General features: G+C 39.8%; 1 protein-coding gene across 2 annotated transcripts in view; it reads right to left on the reverse strand.

The window, feature by feature from the left end:
• The window catches only part of prkcbb (protein kinase C, beta b), a 116,502-nt gene that overhangs the window by 16,946 nt on the left and 83,704 nt on the right, over nucleotides 1–15,852 (reverse strand). The window contains exons 16-17 of one of the 2 annotated variants that reach the window (XM_038696240.1): nucleotides 12,561–12,701; nucleotides 4,579–8,653 (exon numbers count right to left, since the gene is read on the reverse strand). In XM_038696240.1, coding sequence (XP_038552168.1) covers nucleotides 8,477–8,653; nucleotides 12,561–12,701 — 318 coding nt within the window. In that variant the 3' untranslated portion in view covers nucleotides 4,579–8,476. Of the gene's footprint in view, nucleotides 1–4,578; nucleotides 8,654–12,560; nucleotides 12,702–15,852 lie in introns of those variants that run through there. The other variant, XM_038696249.1, reaches the window with a different exon arrangement.

The raw sequence follows: 15,852 nt of genomic DNA on the forward strand, positions 1-15,852 counted from the left end.
AGGGATTATCTCAGAAAATCCACAACCATAAATACATCCAAATACATGAAGTCAAGAGTGCGTTTGAAAGACACAAATAGCTGAAGCCACAGTCCAACTCACAGCATGAGTAAGAGGAAGGAAAGAGCTGAAGAGAGAAAGAGACGTAGATGTTGATTACAATGTTGGTCCAACACTTCTGAAGGTAGAAAGTCGATACAAGCTTGTATATCACTACAGTGCCTGTTTCTACTTTTTGACAAGAGCGAGGCAGGAAAGTGGGGGTCAGAAACAACAACCAGAGAGACAGAGAGGGACAGGAGAGCTACCAAGATCACAGGTACTACAAACCAATGCTGCGTCTCCTACCTTCATCTGCCAACTCTCCCAAAGCCTGAGAGGAGCTTCCTCTGTCCACAGGGACACAGCTGCCACAGCTGGCCCAGATCCACCTCATGTTCCTGGGCACGACATCCACTAGAATGCCTCATCTCAAAAGAGTGTTACAAAAGAGTTACTGGGTGTAACTCACTCTCCAAATTATGTATCACAGATTTTTGGGATTTTGTTTGATTTAACCTAGCTTTAACAGTCAGTAACTCCTGCTGTGCTGCTAAACATTAAAATTCAAAAAGCTTTGTTTCAAACTGTGTTTGGAGAGATGTGTATAAAATGATGCACAAGATATAAAGTATATTTTCACTTGAAGGAAAGATGCAGCCATAAAAAATATGAAGCCTTGGGTTTGAATATCTAATAATATATATAATATATAAAAGCTGATACAGAGTATATATGATCTTGTTAGACAATGTGGAATAAGATGATTTTTTTAAACTGACATAAGGTGAAAAAGGTGGGTGCTGTATGTTAATGATACTTTGGGGTCAATAATAAATCAACCAGTCAAATTTACCATTTTGTTATTATTTAAAGACTCTACACAGGTGCTCACTAAAACAAGTACCATCAAAGTTACACAGGTAATGTTAGCAGCTCTGTCCTACTCTTTTGGATTTGTTGATTTTTACACTCCAGCAACCCATACCAAAATTGTTATTGGAGAAAGTGCTATGTTTGCCATACACACCAGTAGTCCTCATCATAAAGGCCTTTACTCATAACACAAAAGTGAGTGTAGGCTAAGCAAAGCGGCAAAATAGGGTAGAACGAAATAACTTACATTCTTCCTCATTATGTTTATAATACTAGGACTAACTAGCTCTATGCTACATTACAAGAACAATGCTGTTTCACCAAAGGGTGAAGACACTGACTTTTTCCCCTGGAGCATGCTTTAACCCTCAGTCATGCATGTAGCCATCAAGTGCATATTTTAGACCCCTTTTACAGCATTCTAGTTTAAAACAAGTCATTTGGAAACATCAGCAGGAGACTGTTTTCAATTAACACATAAGGCTAACATTAGCTTAATTAGCTAGTTAGCTACAGCTGGTAAAATCTGCCACTGAATAGCTGACCATGTTGATGGGCGCCAGCTTGAAATGAGAAACCTACTTTATTAACCTCTGTCTGAAATTCAGGATTGTTTCAACCTTTTATTTGATATACAAAAACACAAGGAATTTGTGGGGTAAATCTGCCATTGTAAACTGCATATGTGCTGGTGGGAATGTAATGTTTCACAATGTAACAGTAACTAAGGATAATTTAAAATCACCTGTGTGGGTTTACCATGAGTGTGCAGAGCCTTTATTCTGATGGGTTGTATCTATCAGTGTAGTTGGAATACAGAATAATGAGCACGAATAGCCTTTCATTATCATATCCTGAAGGAATATTCCATGACAATTTGCTCATCTATGTCTTTTTACTCGCTATTGCTACTTGATAAACTGTCAAACTAAATGTCACTCATGCAGTTAAGAAAGTTTATTTGACAGGAAATATAAACACAGTATGCATTTGTGTTTATGTTTCCAAAATCTTGTAAAATTCACTGTGTACACTACTAAAGACCGTGCATGCACTTATTTACCAAAAATACACACATAAACTCACACACACACACACACACACACACACACACACACACACACACACCGCTGCCAGCCATGTAGGCCAGCTCATAATGTGTTCCATCTCAACACGCTTCAATTGCAGTGAATGCTGTGAGGCAGAGACAGAGATATGGAGAGAAAAAAAGAGAGATGCAGCAAAGGACAGAGATAAATATCAGTGGCCCTTGGTATAGATGTATAGATAGAAAGCCTAGAATACACAGAAGCATCAGGGCAGGCACACACAATTGTTTTTTTCAAGTTGCTGTGTTCCAAAGGCAGTAGTTTTAGTAGAGAAACATGACTCTGAGTCTTTAATTTAGGCTCTGCCTCTTTATGCCTCTCTTCCCTCCCTTCCTCTCCTCTTCCCTTCTGCCTTCCTGCCTCATTCCCCTCCACCTCTCTCTCACCCCATCTCTTTTCAGTAACGAGAGGATTAACGAGAGAGGAGCCGATGTCAGCTGAGGATGTGGGGAGAGTGGGAGGCACAGAGGAAAGGGGAGGTGAAGAGGAGAGGAGGGTGAATGAAAGGCGGTATCGAACGCTGACCTGTTTTGGGCTGATAAGCGCAGGCTTCTTTGTGCTGAAGCCACTGGCTTTAATTTGGGGGCCGCAACATTTGGAATTAATTATCACACACACTCCAGCAGTGCTGCGGCTTACTGTGTACATTGCTATTACATCCACTCCAATACAAACTTTATACAGCTTATGTGCTGGAACTTAACGGTTACACAGGAGTTTGTATTGCTGTTATGATAAATTTGCATAAAATACAGCTGCACTCCAATGTTAGTATACAAAGAGCAATGTGGGGTATGCCTTCTGTGAACAACTATTCAGGTGGGCAACAAAGCAACAGCAAGACATAATTTTTCAACACTAAAATTAAGAGGAATAGCTTGTAAAATGTAGTAGCTACAAGTTGAATGCAGTAACCAGGAAAGTAATTCACCATATCTGAAGTCGAGGTGAAAATGACTGTGGGCCATTTGCAGAGATTCGAGTCATCAGATATCTCTTGTCTCACAGGATCGTGTGATCAGTCCTGGATGTTCTTTTAGCTTGCCTGCTAATCAACTGGCTAACTGGCTAAAAAAATGGTGTATGAAAGTGTGTCAACTTTGTCAATTAACAGGGACAGTTATGTACCTGCTTAATTAAATGAAATTGACACAAAAACTGTGAGTATACAATTTATAGTTTCCTTAAAATATGCTAATTAGTGAGCTTTACAGGTGTTGGTAAGTGTTTTTTAACCTTTGGGCAGAGATAAGCTAGGTATTCCCCCATTTCCAGTCTTCATGCTAATTTAAGCTAACCATTTCCTGGTTTTAGTTTCATATTTACCAGACAGGCGTGAGGTTGGTCAGTAGACTTATCCAACCCTCAGCAAGAAAGTGAATGAGCACATTTTATCATAAGAATGTATAGCTGATGCAGACAACATGTGAAACAACCTAGAGAGAAACATTTATCTGGGCTTTTGGTGATAAAATAGTGTGCCATCTTGATTAGTATGTCATTAGTATATCATTCTGTTATAAACAACGGTCATAGTGCCAATGATTGATGATGAATCCAGAGTAGTTTAGTGCCACAACATTTATGTGATATCTGGGCTTGTCTATATAAGGGGGTTAATTGCTGGGGCTGTAGAGTTTTACAATAACATATTTGATGCTCTTTTATTTAACGCAGGGCTGTTTTGGATGTTCTGGTCAAGAGTAGATTAGATATACAATATATGGAAAAGTTGTTTCAAAAGTTTGTGATGACTGTAAATTTTCCCATTCTGACAAATGTAAAGAATTTAAAGGTAATCTTAACACGTTTGACTAACATCATTAAAGTTTTATTCTCACTGGCAGTTTTTCTCCTTCCATTCATGGATTTTGAACCAGAACTAATTCAATGATCACATTCCCACAGGATAATTAGTGTTTTTATCACTGTGCTACTGCTCAGAACCACTGCATCTAGTTCGTATCCACACTTGTAAACCTTACATTGTACTCGCGATAGTAATCGGTGCAAGATACAGTAACCCATATTAAAAGTAAATGTGCAGCTACTAAGAGCAGCAGCAGTGGCGGCTCGACTACAGTGGATTGGGAGCAGCTTTAAAGGCGGTGTGAAGCAGTTGAGTGGCTCAGCAGGGCTGTGTGTATGTAGGCCGTGTTATGCATGTTATTTCCTTGAAGTCATCAGACCTACGCTCCCCCATCAGGGAAAAGGCTCTTATGATAAGTGGCAGCCATGAAATATGCACAGCCTGTCGTAGCCGCCTGCCTCGTTTTGCTTCCTCGTCGCCCCCCTTCCTTCTCTCCACTGTCCCTTCTTCCTACCTCTTCCCCTCTCCTCCCTTTATTGTTGAATTGCTTCCATTTTCGTCTCTTTCATCTGTTTTGCTTTCTCCATTTGCTCAGAAACCTCCCCGTCTGTCACCCTCCATCACTCTAATCTCTATTTCTCCTTACCTCCTTTTCTTCGCTCTCCACCACAGCCACTTTTTTTTAAAGCACATCAAAAACGTACACAGTGAAAATCATATAAACACAACAAACATCCCCTAACACATCTTTTAAATCCTTTATTTTAGGTATGCCTGTTTTTCCTGGAAAACAAAACAAATTTGGCACATGGAAAGCATTTTTTTCTTTTTTCTTCTTTCATTATTTTCACACATAGCGCACAGGACAGTAGCTTGGATCACACTTTTTAAGCACTGCTGACACAGAAAACATGAATCAACCCTAATATGTTAAATGTATATAAATCCTAAGTAATAAAAAGGTTAAACAAAAGCATTTTCATGCAGAGTTCATTTCGCTTCTCCTTCAGCAGGAAGGAATCCTAAAACCAAGAACACAAATCCTGGAGTAAGACTCCTCCTCTTGTCCGTTGCAATACTGACCACATGATGTATAATTAAATGTATATATCAACATTTGACACCGTTTTATACGTGTTTATGGATAAGAATATATAATTATTTGTTACTGTTATAATACAGGAGACACTGACTAATAAATACCAACAATGTAGGAACGACACAGTTAGTGGACACAGATTTAGCTTTACATCGTCAAGTCATAAAAACATTTACTTTCAGTTTCATAATTGTGGACGAAATGTGAAAGCACTAAAGCTGCTCTTCTGTGCTGAAGATTAAGACTAGAGATAACAGACAGGAACTACCTTAACCAGATAGCTAGTTATGACTTTCCCTAAATCAGTGACTTTCCCCCATCCATTAACCCAATCAAAATGTCAAATTACTTCCAGGTGTCAGTGCCACCAAAAAGCATCTTAACACACAATCCATTGATGTGCATTACAAAGATCTTATGTGTGAAAAACTTAAGATGAGGCATCTAAAGGAGAACTTCCTCAGTGTGTGGCTTACCAGTCTGAATTCTTGCCATTCTTCGCTCCCTTTGCTTTTTGCAAACATACCATCGGTGTTTCTCTTTTGAAATAATCGTTATATTCTGATTCGCTATTGATCACCATAGATACATTGATCCCCCATTAACTTCCAGTCGAAGTAGATATTTTAAGATATCAGTTACTATCTTCATGATAATGTCCGTATCAGTAGTCATGCTTGTGGAGACCACAGTGACTGTTGGCATGACAGATAACCGTTTGTTCAAGTGAATTAATGGTATGATACTGTGAGTGTAGTGTTGCCGGAGCACAGAGAGGACGCAAGTGAGGAAAAAGAATATTCACAGTTTTCATACTCTGGTTGAAATTCATTTACATTTTTGAAGCGCTTTGAGATCCAATCATCACTAAGGTGTATGTCACGCAAGAGAGCTAGTAAAAACAAATGAAATGGTCAAAGTTGACATTTCAGATGTGTTGACTGATTCACAACATCAACTCATGCATTGAGTAACATGCAAGGAAACATTCCGTCTTAAACGTTGCCGGTAGCTGCAGGTATACTTTGAGCGGCACAGTGAATTATTTTTTCTCCTGTCTATAGCTAGCTAACGTTAACTAGTAAAGACGAAAAGGCAGCACTTCAGCCTCTTCCACACGTTAGCTGCACTCAAGTGTATTAGGCCCATCTTTCTCTCTGGCCGGGATAAATATGCCTACCAATAAGCCTCATAACCTCAAGGCTTTTTATATGTAAATTAATTACAGTCCTAACCTGAGTCTCCTGATTGCCGGTTCAGTACCAATTCTGCCTTCCTGTCATAACATTAACAACATTATTGCTAGCTAGGGAAAACAAAACATAACACACACACACACACACACTTTCCTGCTTCAGAAGGGCTAGCCTTAACCTTTCTCCACATTTGCTGCTGCTGTAGTTAAGATGGAAATTCTTATGGCGCACGCAGATGGCTACTTGAAAAACACCAATCACAGTGAGTTGAGTCTCAATTCCTTTAACCAAAAAACTAGACCAGAAAAGTAGAGCTGCACGATATATTGGTCTGCTTATCGGTTTAAAATCCAGTTAGTGGTCTTTTTTCTACCACAGAAGCTTTTCTCAGGCCCTAGGAACTTTATGAAATGCACAAGTATTCCACCTGAAAGCAGGAAACTGGGTTCAATTTAAATTTCCAGGACATAAATCCTCACCTGCAAAACATCCCTGGTACTTGTACTTTCCAGGAACTATCGAGGTGGAATTTGCAGCCCTGAACGTCAATGCTGATTCAACCACAAGGTTTAAGACTACACCAACTTATGTACAGCTTTCATTAAGACTCACAGTAAGTACTAATTGTCTCTTGTGTCACTATTCTCTTGTTGACATTTACTGAAACGTATTGTTATTTTCTCATTGTTTCAATTTCAATATGTAAGCATCAACATGCATTCCTCCAGGAAAACTTTTTTCTTCTCTATTTCCATCTTTTCCCTTCTTCCATTAGAGGAGCTGCTAGTTGGAAGTAAAGTGAACCATACCAATACTGCTTCAAACGGGGGTGTGCAGGCATTCTCCATACAAACAAATGTTAACGACGGGCAGGCAAGGAGCTGGGAAGACAGATACGGGCAAGCATTTCAAATATGCAAGCGCCAATGTGCGTTTTCATACACAGTACTCGTTCACACACATATAAATCATACACGTGCACGTAATGTACATACATACGCTGTGAACAAACGCCCAGGTATCAGAATCATGCTTTTGTAAAACACAAACCGCTAGTCTCTTTCATTGCTTAAATACAGAAAATCAAGAGTATAGGAAGTAGTATTATCTATCTATATTTAACTGACTCAAAGCTAAAGACTACATTCCCCAACAGCATTTTACCATCATGATCCCAGCGATGAACAGCAAATAAGACACATAGAAAATCTGATATTTGTGGTCTTTTGTGGCACAAATCTGATCTTCCGCTGTCTCATTGGGTAAAGTCAAACTCTGTTTTTTTTAATACATATTTTGAAAACCAAGAAGAATAGCCTCACAATGGCAGCAGAGGGGTGCAGGGATCAGGTGCTAAAATGCTGCTGTCCAGGGCTATCATATAGCCCTATATATTATTGATATAGAAACTCATGCACAAGTATGTGAAGCATTCCAGTTTTAGCTAAGGATAAACATACAGACACTATTATTATCATACACTGAATAAAAAGCACACCAGAATTACGGGCCGAACTCAGAATGCGCTGGAATAGTCGAGGAATGAGTAAAAGAAAAGTTAGATCACAATTTCCACCAAAAAAAGTCATAACATGAAACGCTGTAGATGTGGATTTTGCAGTTGTATTTGTGTGTTCTGGGGGAATTTTCAGTATACTGTAGTTAGGTTGTAAATGTACTGCATTTGTGTCAGTTAATGCATTACTAGTTAGTAACTCATCAACAGTCACATTTTTGTCCCTCATGTTTGATCTATTAAATGGTCACCATTAATTTCTAATCATCCTTAAGTCTGATGATGTCTGGTAAATTAAACAAAAACACTTTGTTCACACTGTGAGCAACACAAGTTCAAAATAATCCCAAATGTGAAATGAGTCAGATTCATCAAGCTTGTGATGAATCAATGTTCAGAGCTTGGGAAAAGTCAAAGGTTGATTTCTTACTAGTAATATTTTGATGACGTAGAAGCACGGGACAATACAGGATTTGTTTATATTCAATCGAATGATCTAAATGTCTCACTTTAACTGACTAGCATGCATGCATTCAGGCCATTTGTCTTTTTTACTGCACATTAATCATCAGAAGATCACGACACATCGTACAGGTTGCAGCAGTGTGAACAACAAGTGTGTGTCTATGTGTTTAAAGCTTACTCTGTATGTCCGTGTATCAGTTTAAGTTGTAGATCATGTGACAGCACAAATCATTTCCAGGATATTTTACGTTGGTGTGTGTGTGCGTGTGTGTATATGTTCCAGGGTATGCAGGGTTGATACTGGGTAAAATGATTATGTATATGTTTGTGTGTGTGTGATTCCATGTGTCCGTGCATGAGCCGTAATCAAGCCTGCTCGGCGGCAGAGGGGGTAGCAGCATTTCCTGGGAACTCTGGGTTGATAAAGGAGAATCCCTGGAACTCATCCTGGTCCAGGTTCTGAATCACTTCTTCATCGGGCGGGGTCAGCACCGGCGGGTGGCGTGTGAAAAAACGGTCAAAGTTCTCGGCATCCCGTCCACACTGTTGAGGAGGGTGGGGAGTACAAGGGGGAGGGTGGATTGGGAAGGGGAGGAGTGGGAATGGAGAGGAATGGATGGATTGGGGTGGGGTGGGGGGTAGAGGAAAACAAAAGAAGGGGAATGGTGGGTTGAACCAGGGTGTGAGATGACATTACTTGAACATGGTTTCAAACATTAGAACAAGGTGCCAGTACTTGGGGTGTGCTTGATTCAACTCTCCACCGGCTACAAGGTAATTTCTCATTTCCTTCAAAGTGATACAAAAATACCACACTCAGGAGAGGATAAATTAAACACACTTCCAGTATATGTTTTCCCTTTTCAAATATTTGAAACATATTCAACTCCAGTTTTAAACAGAACAAGGTCACTGAAGTCTCAAACGTTCTGTGGCAGTGCACTACACTGACAATGCATGGAGCTGGAACTTTTTGGTACACTCAAAAAGCATCCTACCATGGCTGTAAGTAAATAGCCAAAAACAGTTTCCCTTGATATTTCATCTAGATTCTTTGGTTGTAACACTCAGATTTAATTGGAATTCCTAAATAGTCGTACAAGGAAGGGCTCAAAGCCATGAGATGATTATAGTGTAATTGTGGGTTAATTGTCAGTTAATTATATGCTGCAGCTGTGGAGACCTGCTGAGATATGATAAACTGAATCAGACAATCAGCTAGTATGCAAAAGAGCACTGGGAATAACTCAAAATCTCTTTAGATATTTGCTCGGAAGCTGCACAATTTGAGAAACGGATTTCATTGACTCTCAAGATATTCTGCATGTGACGATGAAATGTCATCATAATGAAATTACATCGACTAATTGAAAATGTTGACACCTACTCTTGCTAGGAGACATTTAGCACTAGAAGAAGATTAACTATCACTATCCAATCAAACTCTTGGCTATCTTGAGTGCTTACAAAGAAGTGACAGATGTGAGAATAAAATCATCTCAAAGAGTATTGTGCAATTCACATTAGGTACAATTTGTTTTTGTCAAGAAGCAATTTGGAGAAATAAAAGAAGTAATTGTTAATTTTCAGTGTGCTTCATATCCTCCTTCTGACCACTGGGAACACAAAAAGAGCTTATATACCCGAGAGATGTGCGTCCATCTAAGTACATAAAACAAGTTATTAACCTGAGAACTATATTTTCCCTGACAGTATGCCTCACGGGGACTTTGGGCCGAGCTATTCTCCCCCCCCATCTCCATCACTTCGCTGAGCTTTAATTAACACAACAAGGATTGAGTGTTCTCCGACAACATCACCCAGAGGAAAACTACAAACTCATTAAATCTCTGTAACGCGGAAAACCAAATGAAACTAAGCCAGACTGTTTATAGTTTGGGGAAATATGTGAAATGAGAAATGCACCAGGGTCAGATAGTACTTTCAGCTAATTACTCACGTTTGTTTTAACCTGTTTGTGGAACCAGATGGGAAGATTTTTGCCACATAGGGAAATGAAACAAGTGCCACAAAGTTGAGAAGTATCAACTCAGTACACAACACCTTAGTCAAGAGTTGGCAGGTGATGTGGTAAGCATCTCCTATATCATACTCAAATCAAAGGTAAATACTTTTTAATACCAAGGATGTAACTGGTATCTGGTTTTGCTGAAATGCAGAAATTGCATTTGGGCCAAATAACGAGCCTTGCAGATTCCAGCACACAAGAAAGGGTAATATGTTTCTGTAAGATTTATACAGCTTGGTTTTGAAATAGTTTTAAATGAATGCTTTTATACTGTGAGGTTTCTGTAGTGCACTGCAGGACAGGTTTTCATTTGAGACTGAGCCCCAGAGCATGCAAATAAACAGAAACAAACATGAGAAAATTGCGAACACAGAGAGAAGGACAAATAAAAATGTGAGGATGAGAGGACAGATGGGTTGATGCATGGCAGCAGTGAACAGATGGATGGATTGGTGGAAGGCTGGATGGATGGAGTCTTTAGGTAGAAGGGTGGATAAATGGATTGACAAAACATTGATTGATGGACCGACAGATGAACAATAACAACTTAAGACAATAGCTGCAGATGAAAGTCCACGGTGGTGACATGACCATTCTTTCTGTTGGATGAATCAATAAACCGACCAGTCCGTCAACCAGTCTGTTCGCTGGTCAGTCACACTTTCAAAAGCTCATCATGATCAACCATCAAACAGACTACAAAATGCACTCACAGTGTGTGAAACCACAAGCAGACCATAATCACAAACAGTTAGGAAACTAACTTCTGACCAAAGTGAGCCTGCTGCTTCGACGAGTGATATGGGCTTTGAAAGCCTCAAACATCCTTCATAAACAATCATCTGCACACCACTTGGAAGAAAAATGGTTTGAAGTGGTGTTAGTCAGAAATATAGGGAGCCCCTCTTCAAAACATATATCAATACACACATAGCTCAAATAGGTCTGATAGCATAGCACCCAAAAAAGATCAAACCACCTTCAGATGTTAAAATCAACACTAGGCTTTTATGCAGGACAAACACACAGTGGTTCTTCAAAACATCAGAACCTTCATTTGTTCTCAGAAGGACGAAGAAAGACGGAAAGAGAGAGACGGCAAGCGACAGCGCAGAGAGGTAAAAGACGATAGATGTCGAGAGACGAGATCAAACGGCAAGAAGAGACCGATACAAAAGGAGAGAAGAGAGGAGAAGAGATCAGGCAAACATATGTTGGCATTCACATCAGAGGACTCTGCAGAAACACACCTCGGTGTTAAAGAAGTCCAGGTCCTAATGGTGACCTCTATCAGCCACACATGTGAAAATATAGATTGTATATACAGACACGCAAACACAGGAGCATGCATCCACATTTGCAGCATTACCGATCCAGCTTAGAACACACACACACTCACACACCCACCCGCACGCACGCACACACACGCACACACACACAAAACCCCAGCGGGCCAAGACAGCTGCATAAAAAGCTCAACTCAGAAAAACTCTTCAGCAGCAGTGTGGCCTAAGGCTGTGTCTCAGTGTGAGATGACATCATTCTGACTCTGGTTATGATCAAACTAATTTTGTCATGGAAAATAACAAAAGCACAGCGAAGAAAAACACAAACGCAAAGTTGTTTCAGGTCACGTTTGATGACACAGTTGACGTAAACGTACTGCCTTGAGGTTTATTCTAAACTCAATCTAACCCCGATGAAGACAGAAACCACTTCAGCTCATGCAGAATGCAACTGCTCCAAACTGGGGACAGCGGACTTGTGTTTTAGTTCAACAAGTAAATCCAATCAAACAAATATAAATTCAAAACTTGTCCCCGAAATCTAAAAATTGTCTCCCCCATAATCATTACTGCTGTCACCAATGTTGTCTTCATCAGTCTTTATCTGTCTGCCACCGTCATTGCCAATGTCTTCACAGTATTCAGTGTCTTCCTCATCCAACCTGCACTCATCAGCGCACCTTTCTCATCATCATCATTACCATCATCATCATCATCATCATCATCATCACAGTCACCATTATCACCATTTCTAGTATTATCATCACCACCACGCATCATCATCATCATCATCATCATCCTTATCATCATCATTATCATTTCCTGACTTACCTGTGTGCGTTGACCCATACATTGGAGGGAAAAGAGACAGAAACATCAACACTGGAAGTGCAAAGATGAGGAAGATAACAAAAACAGAAGAAAGATAGGTGTAGATTGAAAATAGAGGAAGTTAGAGTGAAGGAAGGGAGTGAAATGTGTTCTGCAACCACAACTAAACGTCGTTCTAAGGAACGTCTTTACCAGAAATTAAACTCCTGATCTCTGCTGTGGTGGGAGACTAGTTAGCCCCTTGTGCCACTCATGTGAATTTCCTTATTTGGGGTCAAGTCGGGTCCAGTGGGCTCACACTTACAGCTCTGGGTTTGAATGGTGGCTGCACTTCCTTGTTCTCCAGTTTCTCCCAGTCCATGTAGCGGAAGAAACTGTGATCCCTGATGTCTCTCTCCCCCTCCGGACCACAGCCCAGTCGTTTCGCTGGATGCTTCGTCATCAACTGGACAGATGGAGAAGAAAGAGAATTACTGCACGTCTCTTGCTTTTTTCTTCCATGGATCTAACCTTTCCTGTCTCATGCCTCATGTGCTTTTGTCCATTTACACCTATATTCTTATGTCTATTCTTCATTGTTGATTTCAACAAGTTTCTCAAATCCATTTCCATCTCCTCCTTTATTTTACTGCCTCCATCTTCCTTTTACTATCTCCACCTTCCACCCTTATCTGGAAACTAATATCTATCCACCTATCTTGCCAACAGCCTCAATAGTCTCACATATCCAAGGTGGGCAGCCATGCTAGTAGCTCTGTGAGGTAGTACTTAGGCACAGCAGGGCTTTGAGCTAAATTTTAAAATCAGCATGCTGACATGCTCACAATGATAATGCTAACGTGCTGATGTTTTATAAAAGTTAAGGGATCAAAAAAGCTACTGCACATCATCCCGAAGAGGACCCGAAAAGTTGTTAAGATTTTTCCTTTCATACCAAAGCACTGGACCGACCATCAAAGGTGCAAAAAGGTGCTAAAAAGTGAAATAAGATGATTGTTTTCTGAAGGAAACATGTGAGCATCATTTCAGGATGTATTTTCAAGTCAAGTCTCAATTTTTAATACAAATGGTTAGAGATAGTGGGCAAAATGCCATTAATTATTACATTTTAATGATGTTTTATGTCGTGACTTCGTCACATTTACATAAACTAAGTTGTAGGCATAATCCTAATCTACAAGACAGGTCTGTATCTGATCTACACTCAACAGTGTGCTGCTGTGATGCCCTAAATTTTCCCTCAGGCATCATTAAAGTTTCATTTAATTTATTCCTGTCTCATTTCCTCAGTGTTTTTGTCTATGATTCTTTCTCATTCATCTCTGTCTAATAATAAACGTTATTACTATTACTATTTTTTCTTTGTCTACATTTTCTCCAATCCATCCATCAATTCTACTACTACAACTACAATTACTTCTATCATTTATATGCCTCTCCCTGGGGACCAAATATTAGCCACCAAACCAGCGCCTGCAGATAAATGAATAACTGTTTTCCTCTTTTACCACAGCAGCTCTTTCACAGGCATAATTAAGGACCATTTTGTCTGTCCAAACAAAACCTTAAGAATGGCATCAAGGCTAGTGACGTCACTGTGTGTGTGTGTGTGTGTGTGTGTGTAGGTGGTTTGCGCCCCCCTCAGGAGTAGCAGTCATAACTCATTACATTAGAACTAAAATAACATTTTCCACGGGTCAGTCAACCTTACACTGCACACACACGTGTGTACACGTAAACACACTGACTGCTCAAATAGTCACTTACTCATCCATACACACACACACACACACACACACACACACAGACAGAGTTAAGAATATTTTATATACAACAGTGTAATCGTTTGATTGGAATTTTTTCCACAGAAGCAACAATAATCTCTCTCTCTCTCTCTCTCTGTATTCCTCGTTCTCTCTCTGCCTCTAACCTCTCTCTTCTGTCTACGTTGATGTCTTTCTTCCTCTTTTTGCTGTTACTATGGCCTAAAAGACTCGATGTTCCTTACTGATTGACTGTCTGACACACATTGTTGAAATATGCATGTGCAACAGTTTCAAGGTGACCCAGTGGAGCACACTTAAAACCACACCTGTACAGTAGATTTGGCATCTTTTAAGACCCCTTTTAGCATCTTTATTTTACAAGAGTCTAGCGACAAATCTGGTGGCTTTCTGGGGCAGACAGTACAGTTACAGCAGCTACTTTCCTTTAAAGAGACTCTTGATGAATCTGCTTTCATCCTCACTGTGACTCTCTGTGTTCACTGAGTGAGGGAGAACAGCACATTCGGTAAGACCACGAAGCAGCCAGACTGAAAAAGGTCACTGATTGCAGGAAATAATGGCATTTGTGAAAAAACAGCATGGTTTACTGGTTTCAGTCCCTGAGCACTAACAGGCTGCACTATCTGGCAAAACTGGGCTTACCTAGTTCCTATACAATCATATTATTTCTCTTACTTCTCTTCTTCTCTTATCTTTTACTTTCTGGGCTTGATTTCATGCAGGTTGGCAGAAGAACAAACACAGTATAATGTCATTGTTTCAATGACGGGTAATTTCATCATTTTCAAAATGACTAAACAGGCGCCAGGACATAAAAATGCCCTTGTGCTATGTATTAAGTTTGTGGCTACAAAGTTAGCTATTTGCTTAGGTGGAGAGTTGAAGCTTGAGTTTTTGTGTTTATGCAATATCATTTGTTTGTAGACTGTATAAAGCCCTACCCTTAAGTTAATTAAACACTTGCAGCAATTATAGAACAGCGGAAATACTGTAATTTATTTGTGTTTCAATTGCAGTCTCTAATTTGTTGCCTATGAATGTTTGAGGACATATTTGCACAATGACTCTGCAGTACAGTCAGGTGATGTTGAACACATGTACCTAAAACTACAGAATAAACTGTAGTAGCAGCTTAGGCGCATGTGTGTGTGTGTGGCCGATTGCTGGCTATGAAATATGTATGCTGGTCAGGGTGGAAGCAGGGAAGTGGAAATGTCTCTGATCACGCCCTTTCCACACGCGTACCTCACACACAAACCACAAGCCTGCCCACTGTAAATTAACCCAGTACTGTACATCATGTTGGCAGGAATTATCTCTTTCTACTATTTACACTAAAGGAAATGTGCATCTCAAAACATAGATGACTGGTGAAAGGATGACTTTATACCATGTTGAAAGTTTTGCTGCAGTTACAGCGCAGCTCAATTTCAGAGAGCTTTTAGTGACCTAAAACATCTATGGAAAAGATCTTAAAATGCGTTGATGTCAATCATTCAAAACCAAACAACTAGGTCTCCTAATTACAACACAGTTAATACTAATAAGAGGTTAGATGTTTCTAGTGTCACATTTAAACTGTCGTGCACAAAACTATTTTTTCAGTATTGGCCAAAGTCAAATGACAATTTGAAATTTTGTTTCACAATGACATTGAATAATTGGAAGATCATGAGGCAGGGAGTAGAGTGTCTGTATTTCGATTTATCTCATCTTGTCAGAATTGTTCTTCTGATCCTCACACAGGATATCCATGAATTCAGTCTACAACACATACTCTTTATTGCACTAACTTAAAACAGCTGCTGT

This window comes from Micropterus salmoides, unplaced genomic scaffold (assembly GCF_014851395.1).
Source record: "Micropterus salmoides isolate LMB-PRFRI ecotype aquatic unplaced genomic scaffold, ASM1485139v1 Ms_hic_scaffold_10, whole genome shotgun sequence".
Classification (NCBI taxonomy): Eukaryota; Metazoa; Chordata; class Actinopteri; order Centrarchiformes; family Centrarchidae; genus Micropterus; species Micropterus salmoides.